The 20,892-nt window shown below is 42.6% G+C and overlaps 1 protein-coding gene across 2 annotated transcripts; it reads right to left on the bottom strand.

The window, feature by feature from the left end:
- Window positions 1-340: 340 nt before the first annotated feature.
- LOC142057267 (protein mono-ADP-ribosyltransferase PARP14-like) lies at window positions 341-19,848 on the bottom strand. Of its 2 annotated transcripts, XM_075092965.1 has the most exons (20): window positions 19,564-19,848; window positions 19,332-19,438; window positions 19,221-19,254; window positions 18,167-18,241; window positions 17,929-17,970; window positions 17,177-17,374; window positions 15,873-16,160; window positions 13,801-14,037; window positions 10,726-12,962; window positions 9,086-9,319; window positions 8,583-8,804; window positions 7,492-7,570; window positions 6,391-6,540; window positions 5,805-5,867; window positions 4,624-4,791; window positions 3,534-3,740; window positions 2,854-3,447; window positions 1,675-1,820; window positions 948-1,122; window positions 341-727 (listed from the first exon to the last, which is right to left on the bottom strand). In XM_075092965.1, exons 1-20 carry the CDS (start codon window positions 19,754-19,756, stop codon window positions 438-440), a joined length of 5,739 nt encoding a protein of 1,912 aa, XP_074949066.1. In that variant the 5' UTR covers window positions 19,757-19,848; the 3' UTR covers window positions 341-437. The 2 variants fall into 2 exon arrangements, with proteins under 2 accessions (XP_074949066.1, XP_074949067.1); XM_075092966.1 differs by lacking the exon at window positions 17,929-17,970.
- Window positions 19,849-20,892: the final 1,044 nt, after the last annotated feature.

The raw sequence follows: 20,892 nt of genomic DNA, 5'->3' as shown, positions 1-20,892 counted from the left end.
TTTATTGAAGATCACTGTATCATAATTCATGATGCAGACTGCAATTTACAGAGGGTAAGAAGCCATCAGAAATGCACCATCGAGCAGTCAGTGGCTGGAAGAAGATCCCTTCCAATACTCCCCACTTGTTAGTGCAACTAGGATGGCCATAAGGCTGCATGGAATGGCTAACACAGTGTAAAGGCTTGACAGGTAATCTAACAGCAGTTTTCAGTAGGATATTGAGCTCAAGTGTTAAATACGCTCAGCTACTCCAATGTAAACAAGCAGTCTATTTCAGTGCTCCCAAAAACTGCCAGAAGTTGCTTAAAGGTAAAAAACCTTTAAGGAATTAACTTGATAAAACTATTTACTGTTTTCATTGTGTAGGACAGAAACACTTGTAACAAAATCCACAAAGACTGGAAGATATTCAATCTTTGCTGCACTCAAAATGCTTATTTAGTGAAAGTGATAAGGTATTCTGGGTAAGCTTGAATGTCATTAAATATGATAAACATGGATGGCTGGTTCACATTATCAGTTGAACTATCAAACAGATCTGTGGGGTTACTAGCGTTTTTTGCTGCTGGAGTAATTGATCCTCTTGTCCCCTGAGAATATTCTCCAACAAGGACTCGAGCCAAGTACATGTACTTCTTCCCCTGCGCGTCTGGTCTAGAGTAGGTGTCGCTGGCAGAATAGTTGGCATTAACAGCAAAATATGTTCCATTTCCAAAGTTTGCAGCTGTAGTCAGAAAAACAAATGTTCATGAGCATTTCAGTAGCAGCAATCACTTATCTGCCATCTTCAGAGCCTGTGGATCTCCTGACAATTTTGTTTTTTATTTGCAATAGGGAGATTTAACTAAATAATTTTGCATACAAAGCAGGACTATACAGATGGCATGGCAAGTCAGTCCTAGCCCTATTCAGAAAAACAAGAGTTGCTTTGAAATTCACATTACCGTGCATTCCAGCATAGCTCCGGTTAAATCCATGGTTGTTAATTAAGGTTAACGACTCCTTACTTGTCCCATGAAACAGAAGCCTCTCGTTTTTTCTGTTGCCATTTTTGTTATCCATTTCACGCTTTTTTATTTGGTAGGCCTTCCAAAAAAATGGGTTCTGTACCCTTTCAATCTGCAAAGTTTGAACGTAAGACAGAAAGAAAGTAGGCAGGTTGCTGTCATGAAAAAACATTAGTGTATCAACAAGTCAACTAACTTCCAAGATTCTCCTCCTCCCTCCAATGTGCGTATACCAGATTATGAAATAAGTTAAGTCAAATCACCCCCAACTTTGGCATGATGGACTGTAGAACCCATCCCAAACTCTGACAGAAACACTCCATCGGAAACAATCTAGGACCATTTCGCAGGTTTCTGGAGCATAGATGACATGTGTACCTGCAAAGCACAGGTGGCTTAAGCAAGCAAGGGCTGTGCTCTACTATAGCAAAAATTATTTAAAGAAAGAACACTCTTCCCTGGTGCTGAAGAAGCGACTACTTAAGAGTTGTTCCAAATACCTCAAACTACAACATTAAACTGATGCTGATTAAAGTTAGTGACAGCCATAAAGACTTGTCCAACTTCAGAAATCCCAGTGGAATTTATTTTTCCATTGTTATTAGTATACCTCATCCCTTTGCTATTGAAGTATTTATCCTCAGAAATTATGACATGCTTTTACCTTTTCAATTTTTAATGACTGACAGGTCTTCAGAAACCTTTCCTGCACATCTCTGTATTCTCTTGTGTCTGGTTTTAGTGCCACTATTTTGAGTCGCTGGTTTTGCATATCGTCCCACATTGCAGGGAGCACTGTTGACTCTTGGTCTGCAGAAGAAACATAAATCAGTCCTATTTACCCAAATCCTCTGCTTAAAATGAAATATGCCCTGCTGCAAACCCTTCTAAAAGCCCATACATCTAGCTTATCACTAGCAGTGCCTACTGGTCTTTGTCAGCCAAGAGTATTCCATGGGTCTTTTACTAGAGGATTAGGGCATTGTAGTTTCTAGTTTGCCACTGCGCTGACAATCAACGTGCCTGAATCGGTAGTTTAAAGAGAAACCTGTTCTTCACAGCTGAAGAGGGATCCTTTGCAACACCTTTTACCAGTAGCATTCCCTGCAAATCACATTTTCAAGGACATGGGGCAAATGCAGATTTACTGAGCAGTTAATTCTCATCAACTGGGACACTAGGAGCAAAGCAGCTCAACAAGGAAGGTTTTAAATTAAGAAGTTCGAGAACATACTCTCCATCTGAAAAGCAGAAGTCTTCCCTTTCTTCCCTTCTCTCATTTCATGTGAGGCCTGGTATCTAGCCATATTGTCAAACAGTAACACTCACTGATGCAAATGCTACAGACATCCAGCAATGATACAGACATCCACTTTCAAGTGTTAAGTGGACAAAAAGGTTTTTCCCATTCAGATATAAAATGTGCCCCTGTAAAACTGAGTCACACCAGGACAAAGAAAAATAATACACTGGGAAAAGTCCTGTATGGGCGAGTAAGAAAAAAGGTAGTTCCTTATATTGTAGAGGACCAGAAGTAAATGGAAGAAGGTACATCTCAAGAACAGAAATGAGCCGAGATCTAGAACGCCAGCTGCTACAAACATCTAATTATTGTAAGCCTGTTAAGAACCTCAGAACACATTATCCATATTTTTAAAAAAAATTTAAATAACCGCAGGATTCTTTTAATTTCCCAATTCAGTTCCTTTCTACATTTTCCAGAAAAAGATCTACACAATGGTCCTAACAATATTTTTGCATATATTTACCATTTCTCACTTTTACTAGCCTGGATGCAACTTAGTTTTAACATAAGAACATTGGTCAAGATGCTTTTACTTACCTTCAGATTTATCAACACGTACAACAGGTGTACGTTTTCCTTCATCATCCATAGCATATCTATCACCTATATTCACTGTGTATTTTTTCTCATCAATGATGGCTGATACTTCTTTCTGCTTTTCCATGAAAGCATTTTCCAAGCGCATATTTGTGAGGCTGTCAAAGGGCACATAGGAATCATTTTTAAAGTATTTCCACTGAATTAAGTTTTGAAAAAGTTCTGCCCTGATCTGCTCCTGTTTAACAGCTTTTACTCTGTGGATCATTTCTTGAACAACTGAATAAGCAATCCAGACATCTTTTCCAATGCCTGAAATTCGAATAGAGTTACTACCCAAATGAAGAGCAATTCTTAATTTCTTTTGTAGGTCATGCAGTTCCTTATTCTCCACTTCACCAAAATGAGAGATAGACTCATCCGTGATTTCATGTTGAAACTGTTCCTTTAAAATTGTACTTTTCAACCAGTTTTCAGCTTCTTCCACTTTCTTTTTGTTTTCACCACAAATCTGCACAACAGCCAGGTTGATTTTATTTTCCAAAACTGCTTTTGGTTTTTCCTTTCGGGAACATTTGTCAGAGCTCCAGAATGCTACATTGAAATACACAAATATAACCATTATCAGCTGGTGCTAAACAGATCAATCTAAGCGCTGTATTTAAGTGACCTCTACTTACATGATATCTTGGAAAGCAAGAATTTGGCTGTTGTTTTAGCAGACTTTTCTTTTTTCTGCATGCTTGTATGAAACACACTTAGCAGATGTGGCTGAAAGATGACAACTTTAATAGTCTTCACAGATGAAGCAGATTTACGTTTTGCAAAGTCAGTTACTGCCTCTATCATGTCATCAGCTACTACAGCTGGATCACGGCCTGCCTCACCTAAAACAAGTTATAAACATTTTGCCTTTAAAATAAATCATCAATAACTGCTACAAATGGTTAAAACATCTTTAAAGGAACAGTTATGACCATACCCACAATCACTTGGATCATAAACAGGTCAGAAATAACTTCAGGCTAGCAATTAGGAAAGGTTTCTATTTCTCAGGAAAATGAGGTTCAAGACCACCTTCCCAGCAAGGGGAAAAATTGAAGTTTATTTTTGTTGATATGGTGACCAATCAGGTTATGATGTAGATGATATGGCTTGGTTACTTTATAGACCACAGGCTTGACACTCAATGGCCCAGTAGCCAACCCTTTGCTCAAAAAACAAGTCTAGTTTTATTCATGCAAGAGGTTCCTGCATACTTGGGGTCCATTTCTGGATTCTTTACTCTACTGAACTAACTGAAAATAATAAGAGAAGAAAAAGGGATAATCTGGCCTTTTTGACAGGTTCACATTCCATCCATATCAACCCTACTTGTACGGCTACTAGCCAGAGTTGCATCATCTACTGATTTCAGCAATGGAGTAGTAGCTCCCTGGATATTCTCCAATGAGCAGCCCACACATATCAGGTTGCTGTGACAAATATTTATGGTTCTCCAGGGACCAAGGTCTCCAAGGCATACCTCTGAATCTCTGTTAGCAAGGAAGTGTTGGCTCTAGAGCGCTCATATTCTTCACATACTAGCTGACTACAGGGAGTGAAGCTTTCTAGGTCTTCATAAGCTTTTAGTAACATTTTAAAAGTCTGCAGTTTCTGAATATATTTTCACAAAAAGAATAGCCCCTCCAGATAAATCAAACTCATTGCTTCAACCCTGAGATCAGCAGAATCACATGCTCTGAATCATTTCAAAAGGGAGACACAGACCTGTTCCAATTGCTGGGAAGGTGACAGAGGTGTACTGCTGTAGTTCACACTCCTGAAGCACTTTGGAGACGAGCATCTTGATATCTTCTTGGGCAACAAAATGAATTATGTTTTTGCATGGCAGGCGTCCTGCTTGGGTGATGATATAGCTCTTGTTACGTTGTGAGGCTGAAATGTAAGTAGAAAGTAATCAATCAACAATTATTCACAACATAGATGTGTACTAATACTGATTAGGAGATAAGAAATGATGACAAGTATGCACCAGGATAAGCTTCAAGTCTCCTTCCACAAATTGTGCAACCCCCTCTATCCTCACTTCCAAGTCACAAGGATTCATTTTATGTTTGTAAAGTATTTGCCTCATTTGGCAAATAAAGTCTGTGTGTGCCTTTGTCAGGTTTGCTCTGCAGACTTGGAGAACTTCGTGCAGGCTAGTACTACACTCTGGCTTCACACAAGTGTGCCACCTAGCCTCCACAGCAGAGGTTTACCTCTAAGAGGGTAATTCAGGCTAGACAGCCTGAGGATCTCCCTCCACATCACTCTTTTCCTTTGATTGGTCTTCCAAGCTGACGTCCGCAACAGCATCCTTCCCGCTTCCCTTATTTTGTGGGGTTTTAAACCCCACACTTGTCCATCCTCATTCCCTATTCGTTATATTTGCTGTTCACTAGCTGAATTTGGTCTACAACTAAATGCCTCTTCTGAGGCAGGAACCCAACCTCAATAGTTTTCCCTCTTGGTCACACAGAGGATGTGGTAGTGGGTTGCTAGTTAAGCCAAAAGCATACATTTTCTCACTTGGGAATGACAAAGGAGTTGCAGGTAGCCAGTTGCTTCCAGTGAGGTATGGCTTCTCTATTAACATTTCTGCCAACATCATCCCTTGCTTGTGGCTGTTTGATGTAGACTTGATTTGTTTTTATCATGGAAAGCTTCATTGGAATAAGAGGATGCAATAATGAATAGATTTAGTTCTTTACATATGCTTAGAAGCCCCCTCTTCTTGAGGATTTTTCTTTTCCTTCCCTCATTAGATGTTTTACAAATATCACATCAACTAGCTGATGTAACACAGTGCAAGACAAATGTACAGTAGACACTGAGGAAGTATTCCAACAGATTCCCTGCCACGCACGAACACCTTCAGAAAGGAGATCAGAAATGTTGTGCCATACCTAGCTGAGCACATTCATCTTCAACTGCTTTTCCAGCACCATTCAGAATTGCTCTAGAGACACCTTAAATGAGAAGAGGCATATGAATCCACTGTTATTACTACTAATGCCGTTAAAGTCCCATCTGAGGCAGAACTGCACACCACTAATACCTAAAATATCTCAATCCTGGTAACAGTAAAGGTTATAATTGAAAACCACTCTTGCTCACATTTTAGGCTTATGCTTTTCAATTCAAAGTCATGTCTAGAAGTACTTAAGTTTCACTGAGGTCAAAGCCTCATTAAGGTTTGTCTTCTCCTTTAGTCCAAGATGCTCTATAAAAAGATTCTATTAAAAAATTAAAGTTATTGATTTCCCTTTCTGCAAGAGTCTTAAACATGCCATCGTGTAACACAGAGTAACAAAAAGTTTCAGACACTTCCTGATTGAACCTTTGTACCCTAAGAAGCAATATAGAAACCACGCTGTGAAACAAGAGAGTTTGAAACATTGAAAAAAAAAAAAACCGCCAAACCTCCTACTTCCCTTATCCAGCCCTTCCAACCACATATACTGTTTTCACACATAAAAACAACTAAAATACCTGTTTTGAGGCTGAAGGTTTCATTCGTTATGTTTACAATGACATCTCCCTCTTCCTTGGTAATATCACCTTCCGCCACCCGGAATATGATGGAGCCAATTGTCATTTCATGTACACCCTGTGCTGGGGTTGAAGAGGTACCAGAGGAAGCTGCAGGAAAGCAACACAGACCCTGAGCAGACGGGAGCAATGAGGTAAGAGACAAGGGGCTTGTTCATGGGTGCAATGCCTACAGAGACCACAGTTTGCCTCCAGACTCAGCCAGGGAAGAGCACTGCCTGCCATGTTACCTGAAAATCATTCCTTCTCACAGGAGTCTCTGATCAACCTCAACCTATTCCTATCATTGCTATTCATGCCAAGGTGGGAAAAACACTTGTTCTGCTGCACACCTGATATACAGACACTACTTTGCAACATTTTACTATACAAGCCTTTGAAACTCCAAGGTAAGAGAGCAGCAAACTTTCCAAGTCTCGCTCTCTTGCTCCTCTGTCTCTGTTTTCAGGCAGGTTCTCTACTCTGACAAGAATGTTTTACCTACACGTTATTTGTAAAGACTGGATTAAGTTTTCAACATAACTCGTTTTCTATACTCTGCAGTTCCATTAGGCTGCATAACACCAGATCTCCTTCAGTTTGGTTTTGCGATTTATCTGAACGTGTAAAAGATTTAAGAGTATTCCAGAGAGGCCACTTTGAGACATACAACCACAAACTCACCTGCCTTCCCAGGAAGACACTGACTTGTTCGCAATCTAATCAAGTACTGCAGCAATAAAAGAAAAAGCCTTCCTTGTGCCCTCAGCACATGACAGCTTCTGTTGTCCTGATTTGTAGGGGCACTACCCAGATAATGAATCACAGGCACATTTTTTTTTCTTAGCATCTCCAACACTGTTTCAGACATTACAGACACTCAACCTGAAAATACTATATGCTGCCTTTAACAGCAGCCACTTCAACAGTTACTTGGACTTTAGGAATGACACGCTTACCAAACAAATACCTGAACATCCATAATTAATGCATTGCCTAGAATATATAAAAGAATTTTAAAAAAAATCCATTAGGCATACAACCTCTGTGAAACAAGCTTACCAGTGCCTTGGCTAGCTTTATTTGGAGAAGTGTTCTGCACTTTATTTCCACATCTGTTCTCAAGTTCATCTGAAAATGCCTAAAGAAGGAAATTACAGTCAAGCCCTGTAGGAGTCTTCAGATTACACAACAGAAATAAAGGTTTGAAAAGTAAAGTTAAAAAACATTTAGAAAAAGCTTAACGCAAATTACTTCATATCGTCTGCCGTAACACTGGTGGCAAGTCTCGACACACTGTTGCTCTCAGAGAGCAAAGTTGTTCAGTGTGAGCAACAAGACAGAATTGACAAAAAAACCTAAGCCAAATCCCTAGTTACCATTCAGAGGGATACACTCATGGACAGCATCCTTACGCCGAGGGGCTACTTTACACTCTAACTCAAGTCTTGCATCTAATGCCACCCTTCTTTATAAGCAATAGCTCAGGCTTTAGCACAGTAGCTTTCTAGTTTGGCCTTTCAAAATATACTAGCTACTGCACAAAATAACAGAAGACAACAGACGCAGAAACACTTATTTGGATGTTAATTCACAGTGTGACTGCTCCGAGAGATTCAAGTGCAAAATGAGTAACTTGAGCATGGATATAGAAAATTTGTGCTAACGTCATACTGAAGAAAGAGGGATGTGGGATACTGATATATTTCTACTGGAGAAGTTTACCAGCAGAACAATCCAGCGTAATTATTCTTCCTAAAAATAGACACTAGCACGCCATTGAAAGCACTCCTTTTTCCAAGAGTGAAGGCATCTATGCATGAGTTACAGCAAGTTTATATGTAGGCAAGTCCTATATACTGAAGAATTAGGTGTGTTCACGAGTGAAAGAGTAATTACACTTTTGTCTGAATTATTACCAGGGAACAGAAGAGGATAGGAAGGGAGCAGGGCTGTGTGGGACAGGCAGGTGACCATGAGGGGTAGAACCAAAACCAGAACTTTCAGTACAGACAAGAGAGACTGTCAGCAAACTTCTTCAGCATAAGAACATGCACCCTGTGGATTCTTTGGAGATCATCAGATAGCCAAGTTATCATGACAGAGGCGCAAATAAAACAGCATATAATAGACAGAAAACCACAGTAACTCACCTGAATATTAGCTGTGTCTTTTGGATGCAACAGAAAGTGAACTTCCTCAAGAGAATTTACTCCATTTTTACTGCTGAATTCAAACACTTTGTCAAACAGTAATTGAGCAACAAGAGGCCTCGGGAATCCTAAATTCCCTGTACCAATTGCTGGGAAAGTAATTGACTTTAAAGACAGTTCCTCAGCAATCTGCAGGCATTTTGTGATGATGTCACCCAAGACCTGTAAAGCATGATTATTTCTTCAATTAGGGAAAATAATTTTTTTCAGTTTGTGCAATGTAGCACTTTCCTTTTTAGCTATATCTTGGTATTAAAATACAATAATTGCATACATCACAAGGAGTCTATCAGTCAACGAGATATTAGCCACACAGCTAAAACAGAACAGCCCAAACTCTCTCATCCCCTATGAAACTGTCCCTCATTTCAAAGCAGAGGTTGCATTAAACCCTCTATAAAGCCCAGCTGAATTAGAGTTCAGGCAAATGAAACCCCTTATACCTTTGCAGATGCATGTTTCTGGGACCACGCAGGTACAACAGCATGAAGCACAACACTGCAACCTAGATTGTAACCTTTTGTTTTCAACACAGATCCTTCCTCAGGTGCTCTTCCTAGGCCGCCTTCTTTTAAGTCCATCTGAAGCATTGGCCCAGCCTTGCTTAGCAAAGCTTTAGAGAGAGGCCCTTTATCAAGCTCGAGATCTTTGGCAATACTGATGACAACAATGTCTGTCTGAAAAACACACAAGCAAAAACTCTAGCTTTTAAGTATCAAGTCTTTTAAGTACCAAATGTAAATTTTGCACTGATTAAGCAAATATAGCCTGTGTGCTGATTTACAAAGTCAATGTTTGGGTCAGCAATCTGAGAGTGAGCGAAGTTTCAGAATAACCCAGGAAAGTTATGCTCAGTTCTAGTACCATGAGCCTGCCCATAGCAACACAAAAGCTGAGTTAACATTTAAATTAACTTTCTCCTGTTGGCTTGAAATCAAAATTCTGCATTCCCAGTCTACTCATTCTACCTCCCTTTGAAAAACATTTATGAAGTTTGCTCTCTAAGAGAAGCTCACAGACCAAAGGAAATCTACGTTCACTGAGGGAAGCAAGACCTTCCATACATGACTGGTCTAGAGAAAAAGGAGAAGCCAAAACCAAACAAGACTGGAGGAAATCTATGGAGAAAGAAGTGAGAAAGGCAGTAACTTCCAAGGAAGAAAAATACAAAGGGCTATGAACATTGTGTCAAGCACTATATTCAGTTCCTCAGGAAGGACCCCTCTACACATTTCAATGTGTATTCTGCCCTGGCCAACTAGAGGAGCTGCAATCACAAGCCATGGGAGGCATCCACTCCTGAAAGGATTTGCTGGCCACTATGGAAAGGGTTCTGAAAAAGAGTTGCTTCCAGTATCAGTGATCCCAGTAAAGCCAGCTAACAGCAATTCAAGACTGGAGGCAACTGGAAGTTGATCAGTGAAGTTGGTTCTCCACAGGAAATGCAATAGCAACTGCATGTCATGTGCCAATCTTCAATGCCATAATGGATAAGAGTTCCCCTGACAAATATCCTACAGATGCAGGGAGAACCAGACTGGTTGTGGGCCCAGGGCTCAGGTGTGCATGTCTGTGCTGCATCCAGCCCACAGTGGATCTGGAAGCAGCCCAGCCACTCTTACTCAGCAGGGTACTTGTGTTAACTGACACTGAGCACCCTCTTCTGCGCTAGTACCAGATACTGGTAATTAGGTTTTCAGGGAAGGTCAATGCTGCATGCAGGTGGTTCCTACTGAGCAAGGTAGGGTAAGGTGGGTTTGGAGCCCAGAACTGTTCCTGCTGATCCCAGTTGCTTCTGCTAAACTGTAACGCACTGTGTACCACAAGGATCTGTGTGCCTCTGTGTCAGTAGATGAAAAAATGCAATGCTGCACAGCCATCTGTATCTAACACGTAAGACAGTCACCTAATAGCAGTTCTCATTATCAGCAGTGACAGCCAGTTTCAGTAATGTATCAAACATGTTACATTGCTAATTACAGATGATGGTTGGTTGGAGTTTGTTGTTTTTTTCTTTTAAAAACCAAACAACCCAAAAAAACCCCACTTGATATTTTAAAAGCAGATGATTTAAAACACTTACTGTAGCATCTTCAATGCTTCCTTTTTCCAGCATGATGTCAAGGCCTTCCTCAGTCGTTACCAGGAAGTTTTTGCTATTTTGAGAACTTCTACTTTTCCTAGGTTGATGAACTGTACTGGTCTGGTCCAGTGACCTGCTGGAAGGCAAATAATCTGAAAACACTTCCACCAGTGCCTTGCCAAAAGCCTGAATGTTATTCTGTGCAATATCCACAAGATGAACCTCCTTCAAGCTGCTGTCCCCCATGGATTCTTCTAAGGTCTCCTTGATGGAGGATACAATCGAATATGTACACAGTTCCAGTGGGAAGCCAAAAATCCCTCCACTTATGGCAGGCAGAGCTATGGAACGATGATTAAATGTTTCAGCTAGTTGCAGACTTTTCTTCACTGTCTTTCTTAACAAGTACACACACTTTTCTGCTTCATCCTTCCTCCACCTGGGCCCAACAGCGTGAATGACGCTCTTGCAGGGAAGTTCCCCAGCGCCCGTGATAACTGCGCACCCAGGCTGCAAACTCCCATTCTTCCTCACGAGCTCGTCGCACTCCTTTTGCAGCTCTGGACCAGCCGCTTTTAACAGTGTCTCAGCAAGGCCACCAATGTGTTTTAACTCTTCATTAGATGCATTTACCACAACATCAACAGGGTAATGACACAAGTTACCTTTATAAACCGCTATTACAACTCCACCTATGGTCACCTGCTTATACGGCTTGCCTGTATCACTATGTTCTTGCTGTTCTGACTGCTCTTCCAGCCTGACTAGACACTTAAAGTCATGTTTCACACTGGTGACAAAAAAGTGTTCTCGCTCTTTCAAATACGACTTGGCGCCTGGCTCACTAATTACCACACGCTTATAATGCAAGCCAGACAGAATTTGTTCAACTAAGGTGACTCCCTTCAGCACTTCTTTTCTCGGCCCACTCAGGGATATAACTCTACCTTTCTCCTGTGTGCTGAAGTCAACTTTCACACCTTTATTCTGTAAGTCACCCCAAATATTGGTCTTCTCTTTCTCAAAAAACATTATGACGGCCATGGGCTTTCCTCCAATGACCTTTTGTACCTGCGTGTTTTCATCTATAAAGTTAGAAAGTTCCTTACAGGTTTTTGCTACCGCGTGAGAACAACCAGCAATGATGACCTGACTTTCTGCCTGAGTGACCGTTACAGCTTCATTATAGCAGTTTCGCTTGGTGAGCATACTCCATTCCTTCTTCTGGAGGACTGACTCATCCTCCAAAGTAATGCTTTTGTAGTCCAGTTCCTTCTTTATTTCTTCTTCTGCTTCTAGGAGATCTCCAGGACTACTCCCTTTCAAGATGATAGCTTCTGTGCCAAGCTCATAAAAGACATTGATTTTTTTTGACATAAACAGGCTCTGTGACAGGGTTTCATTATCAACATGCTCTAAAAACTGGAAAATATAAGGGTGGATATTAACAGTTTTCTTTACCATTTTGCGTATAGCATCCAATATTTCCCCTTTCACTTTATAAACTTCCTCAGGCATTCCACATAGGTTAATTATCTTCTGCAAATGATCATAAGTTATCTGCAGGGCTGGGAACTCTGCACGAATACTTTCTTCAAGACTAGTACTCTGTAAAATTGCATATTCCCCTGGACCCATTACCACCATTTCTTCAATTCTTAGCTTTTCTCTTTCAAATTCTCTGGTGACCTTTTCTATCAGAAACTTCAGTTCTTGTTCAACATTCTTCACAACTTCTTTTTCACCTACTAGAACAAGTAAATCCTTGGAAATATATGGGATTATCAGAACTTGATCATGGGTAAAACTGTTTCTAATGGCTTCCCACACCTCTGTGCTTATTTTATATTTAACTACTTTGTACTTTGATATGCTTTCTGAAAACACTGTGGAAACATTTTCAGTCCATGTCTTGATCAATCGAGATAATAATCTCTTCTGCTTAGACAAAGCAGCTGAAGGATGCAAAGTAACTTTTGGGTCTGCACAGTGGGGTTCAGGCCATGCTAGCTCACAATTACACTTTGCCACTTCACAACTTATTGCCTCAATTAGCCTATTATTGCTCTGCAAGTAATGCCAGACATGTGGATTCAGAGGCACTGTAATTGGATCTGGCTTCTTTATTTGCGGCCCTTCCTTTCCATATAGAGCTGCTCCCAGTGAGGTGTAGTAAGGATAGACAGATATTGGTGTTTTATTGAGTGAATGTTGCTTTGCCAAGATATTGGTTACATCTAAAACAAACAACAAAAACACAAACAATTAATGCTAGCACTTAAAAAAAACCAGATGATCTTCCATTCTTTCTCAACTTTGTTTTCTACATGCTTGTTACAGAATAGTTTTACAAGAATTTCCCCCCTTTCCCAGACAGACATAACTCCAAATTATTGAAGAGTTACTGGCTTTAAATGCCAAAGAATAAGTTAGAGAGAGACAGGTAAGAACCAACACCGTCCACCTCCAGGAGGAGCTATGCACAGCACTGTCTCTGCGCCCACTTCTGTTATATGCTGTACTTGAACTGTCTGACTCAGAAGTTGGAAGAGCTGTGATTTGATACTCCTGAGTAACAGCCCAGACACTTCCCTCAAAACCAGGATCTACATTCTTCAACTCTCCCCTTCACTGCAATGCCCCCAGCTTCCACAGACGCTCATGTTCCTGTCATTGGCTAGACAAGCCACAGCACCTGCTCTCTGGCCAAAAAGCCATCCAAGAAATTGTCCTCAGACAAGCCAGACAGCACACATAGCCATGGGGCAGCTGGTGGCGGAGGCCAGGGTGCAGAGAAGTCTCCGGCACTACATGGGGCTGTGCTTTCTCGATCAAACTCTGTAAGGATCAAGGCCTTGGTGAAATAAACTGGGCATTAAAAAAAGAAAATATTCTATGCCTCATGCCCAGCTGGTCCAAAACTTAAGCATGCACTCCAGTTAGCAGAGACCTGCTGACAAAGCACCAGATCTGCTGTTTTACAAGGGCAAAGTACCCATTTCTCTAGAAAAATCCACATTTTGATTTTTAAGTGAAAGTATCTCAGGGAAATAAATAACTATATTTTTGCATTACCTTTATGGTCATTGAATGTAATGATAGCTGCATCTTCATCAGGCAGCTGCTGAACATCAACTACTTGTGCATCTCCATTCTTCTTGTTTTCAAAGTAGACAGTTATATAGTCACTGGGTGTGTTAGGTGGTATGTTTTCAGCCCTAATGCTTCTTGTTAGCTCAAGGCACCGTGCAGTAATATTCTGTTGCTTTGCTCTGTGGTTTTGATTAAAATTTTTAGCAAATTCCACTGCAGCTAGAAAGAGAAAGGAGAAGGGAAAACAACCAAAGAAAACCAAAATCAAACTAGTAGTTTGCTTTTCTGCTACGATGTTAGCAGACTATTGCTGTGTGCGTTGGCCAAAGCACTGGATTACAAAGCATCTGTCAACTCCGAGGTGCCCACAAAGCTACTTCTTTCCACCTACTCAGTATCTGTCACTTTGTATTCACCACATGGTTGACCACAATTGTTGACTACAACTACCGAGGCCATAATACATCACTGGTTTTCCTACTGAGTAGCACTGGGTCTCATTAACCCCCAAAGAAAATAAAATCAGGTTTATTTTTGGGCTATGGCTTTATACACAACTAATCAGACATAAGTTAACAGTTCAAATTTGAATTCTTTCAGTTTTATGGTCAACACATTCTATTTTTGTCTATTTTTCCCCCTGTTATCATCACAGTAAAAGATAGTCAAGTCACTTTCACATCTGTCAAGCGAACATATAATTAAGTTTTTAAAAGATCTACTTATTTCCTAAAGGTTACACCAAAAATTTGGGACTGGCCCACAGTATGAGAGGCAGATGATTTCTGACTTCTAAAGCAGAAAACCCTACACCTTCTCAGAGACTGAAAACTTCTTTGGTTTAGTTATACCACAGACTAATCCCATCACAACTTTAAGATTTCTAAGCAACTTCATTCTTACGTATTACCAGCAATACAGCTATTCCCACGAAGTTGACTCAAAGTGGCATATAACTGGTTTTCACCACATTCTACCTTATAAAGGTATTTACAATTTTTCCATGCAGAAGACAATTCTCTCTTCTTTCCTGTCCCACTTCCTCACCCGGAATCAGGCACACGTAAAGTCACCTTGTCCCTAAAAGGACTCAAGCGCAGCAGCACTCAGAATCCCGGAACCAGTTCACCACTGTCAGTTTAATTCAGTCCTCCTTGCAATGCAATGCTGTTATCTCTACAGCATCAGCTATGGCTTACACTGTTTCTGAATCTGGTCTTATCGTACCACTGACTATTGACCATATCCTGGGATGGAATTTGTTGTTAATATCAACCATAAATCTTGTCAGGAACCACGATGTACCCCCCAACCTCTCACTGGTGAGAAGTAGGAGCAGACACTCCCCTCTCAGCTAGAAGATGCCTTTGTCATCAATCACTAATAAGGCAGAAAAGGAAGTGTATGGTATCAAACACACTGAAAAACCACAGTGGGCACGCAGTAGCTTATCAACTAGTTGGTACTGCAGCATCAGGCAAAGCATAGGGTGTTAATTCCACACTTCACGTAACTCCCAGTCTCCAGCAATGGCCACAGAAGCTATCTAGAGAACAGCTGGAAGAAGATGCTCCTTCCCTAATCCTCTGCCAACATCCAACTATTTTTAGTAGATTTCACAAGCCTAATGCAGTCTATTTAATAACCTTAAAAAGCTCTGTTCCACAGACTTGTTCAATTTTCCCTCAAATCCATACAAACTTACTACACATGTAACACCTTTTGGCAAAGAGAGCCTTTAACATCAACCTATTCCAAGACCAAATACATCCATATGTTGCTTGTATAAAGTTATAGTTTGTTTTTAGTCCTACCTGTTCTGTTTACTATCCAAATCAGACCTAGCCCTCTTCTGACTTATGCTGGTCTCTACACCTTACAGAAAAAAAGGTATGACATCAACTTTGGTAAAATAAATCCTCATTTAAAAATGATGCAATATCAGATTAAACCTTAAACCTGTGGCAGAAAACACTAATTTCCTGCTTAGACTCCCTCACGCACACACACAAACAAATAGCTAATAAAAAAGATCTGCAACCCCAACTCCTTACCAGTATTTCCAGTAAAAGTAACTACAGCAGAACGTATTTCAGGTATCATTTCCAGACTGATGTCACCATTATCCTCCGACAAGCCACTGATGTTCTCTACCAGCATAATTAACATACATTCTTTTACTGTCTCCTGCACATTTTCAAGCACAACTACGGTGGAAGGCGAGGATCCTTGAGAGTCCTCCACTTGGCACAGCTCCTGGAGAGTCTCCTCTTGCCATGGCTTCACAAACAGATCAATTTTCTTCACCGAGTGATGATTCCTTTGCAAAACTTCTTGGGCATCTAGTTCCACAGGAAACAAAGATGTGATCTTCCCTTCCCCTCCCACCACAGCAGAGCAAAATGCTACATTACACTACTTTAAAAATCTGGCCAGCTATATTTTCTTGTAACACAGAAGTAACAGAAATAAGGCAGAACTACATCAAAAGTTAGGGTCAGGATAAAAGCTACTCTATGATCTAGATGTTCCCAGTCTCCTCAAAGGGGAAAAACAAAAGAAAAAAGAAACAGGTTACTTTCTGAGGTAAGTGCTATCTCCTTTCTACTGCCCTCAGTGCAAGAAACTGTTCTTCTAATAAACAGCAAATAAAGTGAAGGGTTTCCATCCTGCTTCTCTCATGTATTTAACAATATTTAACTACTAAATATTTAACATAGTCAAATATAGTTAACTATATTTAACTATTCCTCATAAACAGTTTCTTCTTTTTGCATACATCCTTCACAGATTAACAAGCAGCCAACAGCACTTAAGTGTAGAGAAAAGCATAGGAAAACTACAGATAAATTGAGGCTGCTTCAAAATAATTTTCTCCACAGAAGTGAGCATTCACCTCTCTATCTTACAAATACATAAATATTTACTACCTCTTTTCCTATCAACCTCCAAAACCCTGGCAATTAAAATGTATATGAAAGAAAATACAACAAAGTAATATTCACCCGTGATCTGCTGTTAATACAGCAGATGTTTTGTCTGGTCTGCTGAACTGGAATTAAGGTTTACTTATTCTGCCGTGCTCCTGACATTTCTCCTGCATTATTCTATGTAATGGCTTGATCAAACATTTGGGACAGGTCTAGAGAACCACTTTTTTTACCCTCTGTATGAACACTCAGAAACCCACATCCACATTGGACAGACAGGCACATTTGCTCCTTTTACGTCCCGTCACTCTTTGGGAATAATACACCATTTTTGCTGAAGCAATACCCACAAAGAGATCCAGCACCAGCCAACGCCTACTTTTAAATGGGAGCTTTACGAATGTAACACCCATGAGATACCATCATACCTTTCTCATCCTGAAAGGTGATGATCATTTGCTGATTCTTCTTGAGGTAGGACTCGATTGCCCCCCCACCGGACTTCTTTTTATTTTCAAAGTACATTTCCACAATCTCATCTTCTATTTCCTCCCCTGAGGCAGTGGTTACTACTATGACAGATTTCCTAGAGGCTGCATTTTCTGCTTCCAATTTCTCACATGATTCTGAAATGAAAGATCACACCCTAATGCCTTAGGCAAAAGGTAAGAAAAAAAACCCCCAAGCTTATTATCTTCCAAGATTTCACACTGCATTTTGTTCAGACCACAGATAAGATCAGGGAAAAGAACAGGCAAATAAACAGTAATTCAGGTGTTTGTTTTCCCCCCACAACCGCTTTTAAATCGCAAATAAGCTGAGCCTATCACTAGTGTGAGCTGCCTATCAACAGGTGAGGAGAAAAGGCTTCCATTCATCACCAGGCAAGGACAGCAGAAGCAATGGCTATGAAAGCTTCTTCACAAATCCACGATGAGGGGAAGCATCACTTTTCTGTCTATGCACTCTCTCCATTTACAGCTCCAGCCATTGCTGTGGGTCGCCATGGGTCTGGCGGGCTGCTGCCCCAGGAGCTCAGGTGTACCTAGGGTATACGGCTACTGATATTCTACCACAGGTTGCCCCAGCAGGGCTGGTGGCAGCTGGGAAAGTCTGGGTAGGGACAGGTTACCCAGAACAGAGGTCAGCATCCACTGCACACTCTCCCTAAGGAGCTGACCTGTCCGAGGCAGCCACTGAAGTGACGAGTTTCCTAGAGGGACTAAAAAAAAATTATTTTTTTAGTCAAAGGGAAAAAAAAAATTATTTATTTTTAGCCTGAGATAATGATTTCTACACTACATTAGACAAATACCACAAGACACACAGGTGACCAAGGCACTATTGCAGCACAAAGGTCAATGAAGAGCAGTGAAGCAAGAATATACCGGTCTCTGCTTGGTAAGCAGCTCACTTACCTGCCTTTTCCTGCTGAGCGTGCACAGAAGCCTCTTTATTCTGGCAGGTGGGAAGAGACACCTGGGATTCGTTAACTAGAGATAAATGACAATGCTTTCTCAGTTACTGCGTTCTTCAAGAACAAAAAGGTGTCACACTCTTGTAGACTCAGAACACAACACAGCTTGAATTTAGTTTCATTTGACACTGCCAGAATCACAGATTTCCATATATTCATTTTTTTCAAACCATATCTTGAATGTGGTTACAGAAACACCCCTTTAAAGCTCAAAAAAGCCTTGGGCATGATGTCAAAAAACAAACCCACGAAGCACGACTATGTGCTAACCACTGCGAGCAGGTCCTCCCACGCATTACAGCGCTATCCTCACACAAAAACTGTGCTGTTGAACACGACACCTGTTGAAGACACCCCTCTTCTGGAGGGAAGCGCCCTTAGAAGCCAGGCACCTCTGTAAAAGCATCTATCACTACCTATTCTATCTCTGTGCAACTTTTCTACCTGCTAGTTTGAAACAATAAGGAATACAGCTAAATTAGAAATCAAAAGATAACGGCAATATCCATCAGACTGCTTTTCTAGTCGACGCCCTCGATCTTCACCTGTGCGCTGCACTCATTTGTGCTAATAACGTAGTCTGCATGTAGAGATAAGCTCGCTATGTACGATTAGCAAGCTCCGGCTGCAGGGAGAACACACGCGAAGTCAGCTGGAACTGCTGCAAAACCGCATACGAAGTTGGCTCGTTCAGTTTCTGTGCGTGCTCCGCCGTTTAAAGGCTGTGCTTCAGCAATTAATTGTGTGGTTTAAAAAAAAATGAAGGGGGGTGGTTGGAAAAGAAAGAGCTCAGCTCGACGCCGGCCTGGCCAAGCCCTCGACGAGCAGAGGGCTCGCTTTCTGTGCCCGGTTCCTGTCAGCTCCCCGCGGCCCCGCCGCTCCTCCCATCCGGCCGCCCCGGGCCGGCGCCGAGCTGCGGGACGAGCCCGGAGCCCCGGCCCCGCAGGGCTGAGGCAAGAGGTCAAGCCCCGCACCGCGCCTCACGCACAGCCTACCTGGCGCCGCGGCCCCGCCGGCGCCTCCCGCCTCCTGCAATGGGAACGAGAGGAGAGGGGTTACCCAGGGCGCCGCTCGCCCGCCCCTCCCGCCCGCCGCCCCCGCCTCACCTGCGCGGGGCCGCCGTCCGTCGGCGGCGCGGTGACGAGCAGCGACAGCCGCCCTCTGGGCCCCCAGTCCAGCTCATGGACCCGCCGGTCCAGCACCCGCTGCCTCACTGCCAACACGACAAGTACCGGTGGGGGGGGGGGCGGCGGCAGCCGCCACCACACCCCACACACCCCCACCCCCAAAACGCAGGTAGCGGCCATCAGCGCCCCCTCCCCCGCCCCGGGCGCTCACCCTCGGGGTGGGCGAAGCAGACGAGGAGCTGCCCGGCCGCGGTCCCGGCCCGCAGCTCGCACTCGCCGCCGCCCGAGCGCTTCTGGCTCTGGAAGTAGCAGAGCAGCTTCTTCCTCAGGGCGGGCGGCGGCTCGGCGGCGCCCCAGTCGCCGCGCACCAGCAGCGGGAAGGCGCCCGGCCGCTGCCCCGCCATGGCCGCCTCTGTGTCTGCCCCTCCTCACGACGACGACAGCGGCAGAGACGCCGCTTTCGCTTTCATTTCTCCAGTGAGTGAAAAGGCGGCGGCGGGTTCCGCCCCGGCCGGGGGCGGGATGGCGGCTGCCGCGGGGCCGGACCGCCCGGGGCCCCCCTCCGCTCCGTCCCGCTCGTCTGCCTCAGGGCGGGCGGGACGCGGCGCGGCTGAGAGAGGTCGCTGCGCTCCGGGGAGCGTTGCCGTGGTGTTGCACTTTCATAGAGGCGTGCAAGAGGTCGGTTTTACATACACGGCTGTTTTCAGTGGCTCTTCTAACGGTTAGGCGCTGGATGATACAGACCTCGCTCTCCCTGTGGTACGCCTTCAAGTCGTGACGTGAAGTAAAACCACCCATTTCCAACATTCTCCGTCAGAAAGACTTCTACAACTGTGCAAGATCACAGCGAAAGAGTATTATCCTCAGACCAACCCATCAGCTAGCTGAGACATCTCCAACTGAGTGCTCGGGACTTCCCCCCGCAAAGGTTACAGTTTTCAGCTATTTCTTGCTGCGTGTTTCACTGATGCATCCAAATATGAGACAATAAATTAATATTCCCCCCAACTTCACTAAAAGTTCACTGAGAAAATGGATGACAACCGAATGCCGTTAAATATGATGAGCATGGGTGGATGTCAGCTAAATACAGGTGTCATCAGACACGCTGCTGAGCAGACCTGTGGAATGTATGTAAGGAAACGACCCGCCCATGGAAAGAAGAGGTATTGTCTATGTTTAACGTGAATCTAGACTCGTTTCTTTTTGATCAAGCATAATTTGTTGTTTTAATATTCAACCTCAGCTTAGGGATGGGATATCTTGGCCATCAGCATTATCCATTTAATCAAGGACAGATGTTCCTTTTGGACAAAAATAAAGGAGAGCTGGCAAGAGAAAATAACCTTGAATTGTCTTCAGGTGACACGTGGCCATATATATGGACAAAAAGGGCTAGGGTGCTTCATCTGTAAAGACCACCAAGGACCCCCAGAGGAAGGCATGCACAGAACGATCTGAAAGCAGAGGTGAGAGGAGTGACTTTATGCCATTATGCAACCTATGTAGATTAGATGAATATGTATTAGATAGGCAGACT

The sequence above is a fragment of the Phalacrocorax aristotelis genome, chromosome 5 (genome assembly GCF_949628215.1).
Source record: "Phalacrocorax aristotelis chromosome 5, bGulAri2.1, whole genome shotgun sequence".
Classification (NCBI taxonomy): domain Eukaryota; kingdom Metazoa; phylum Chordata; class Aves; order Suliformes; family Phalacrocoracidae; genus Phalacrocorax; species Phalacrocorax aristotelis.
Note: the sequence above shows the minus strand (reverse complement) of the source record. Positions and strands in the feature narration are given on the sequence as shown.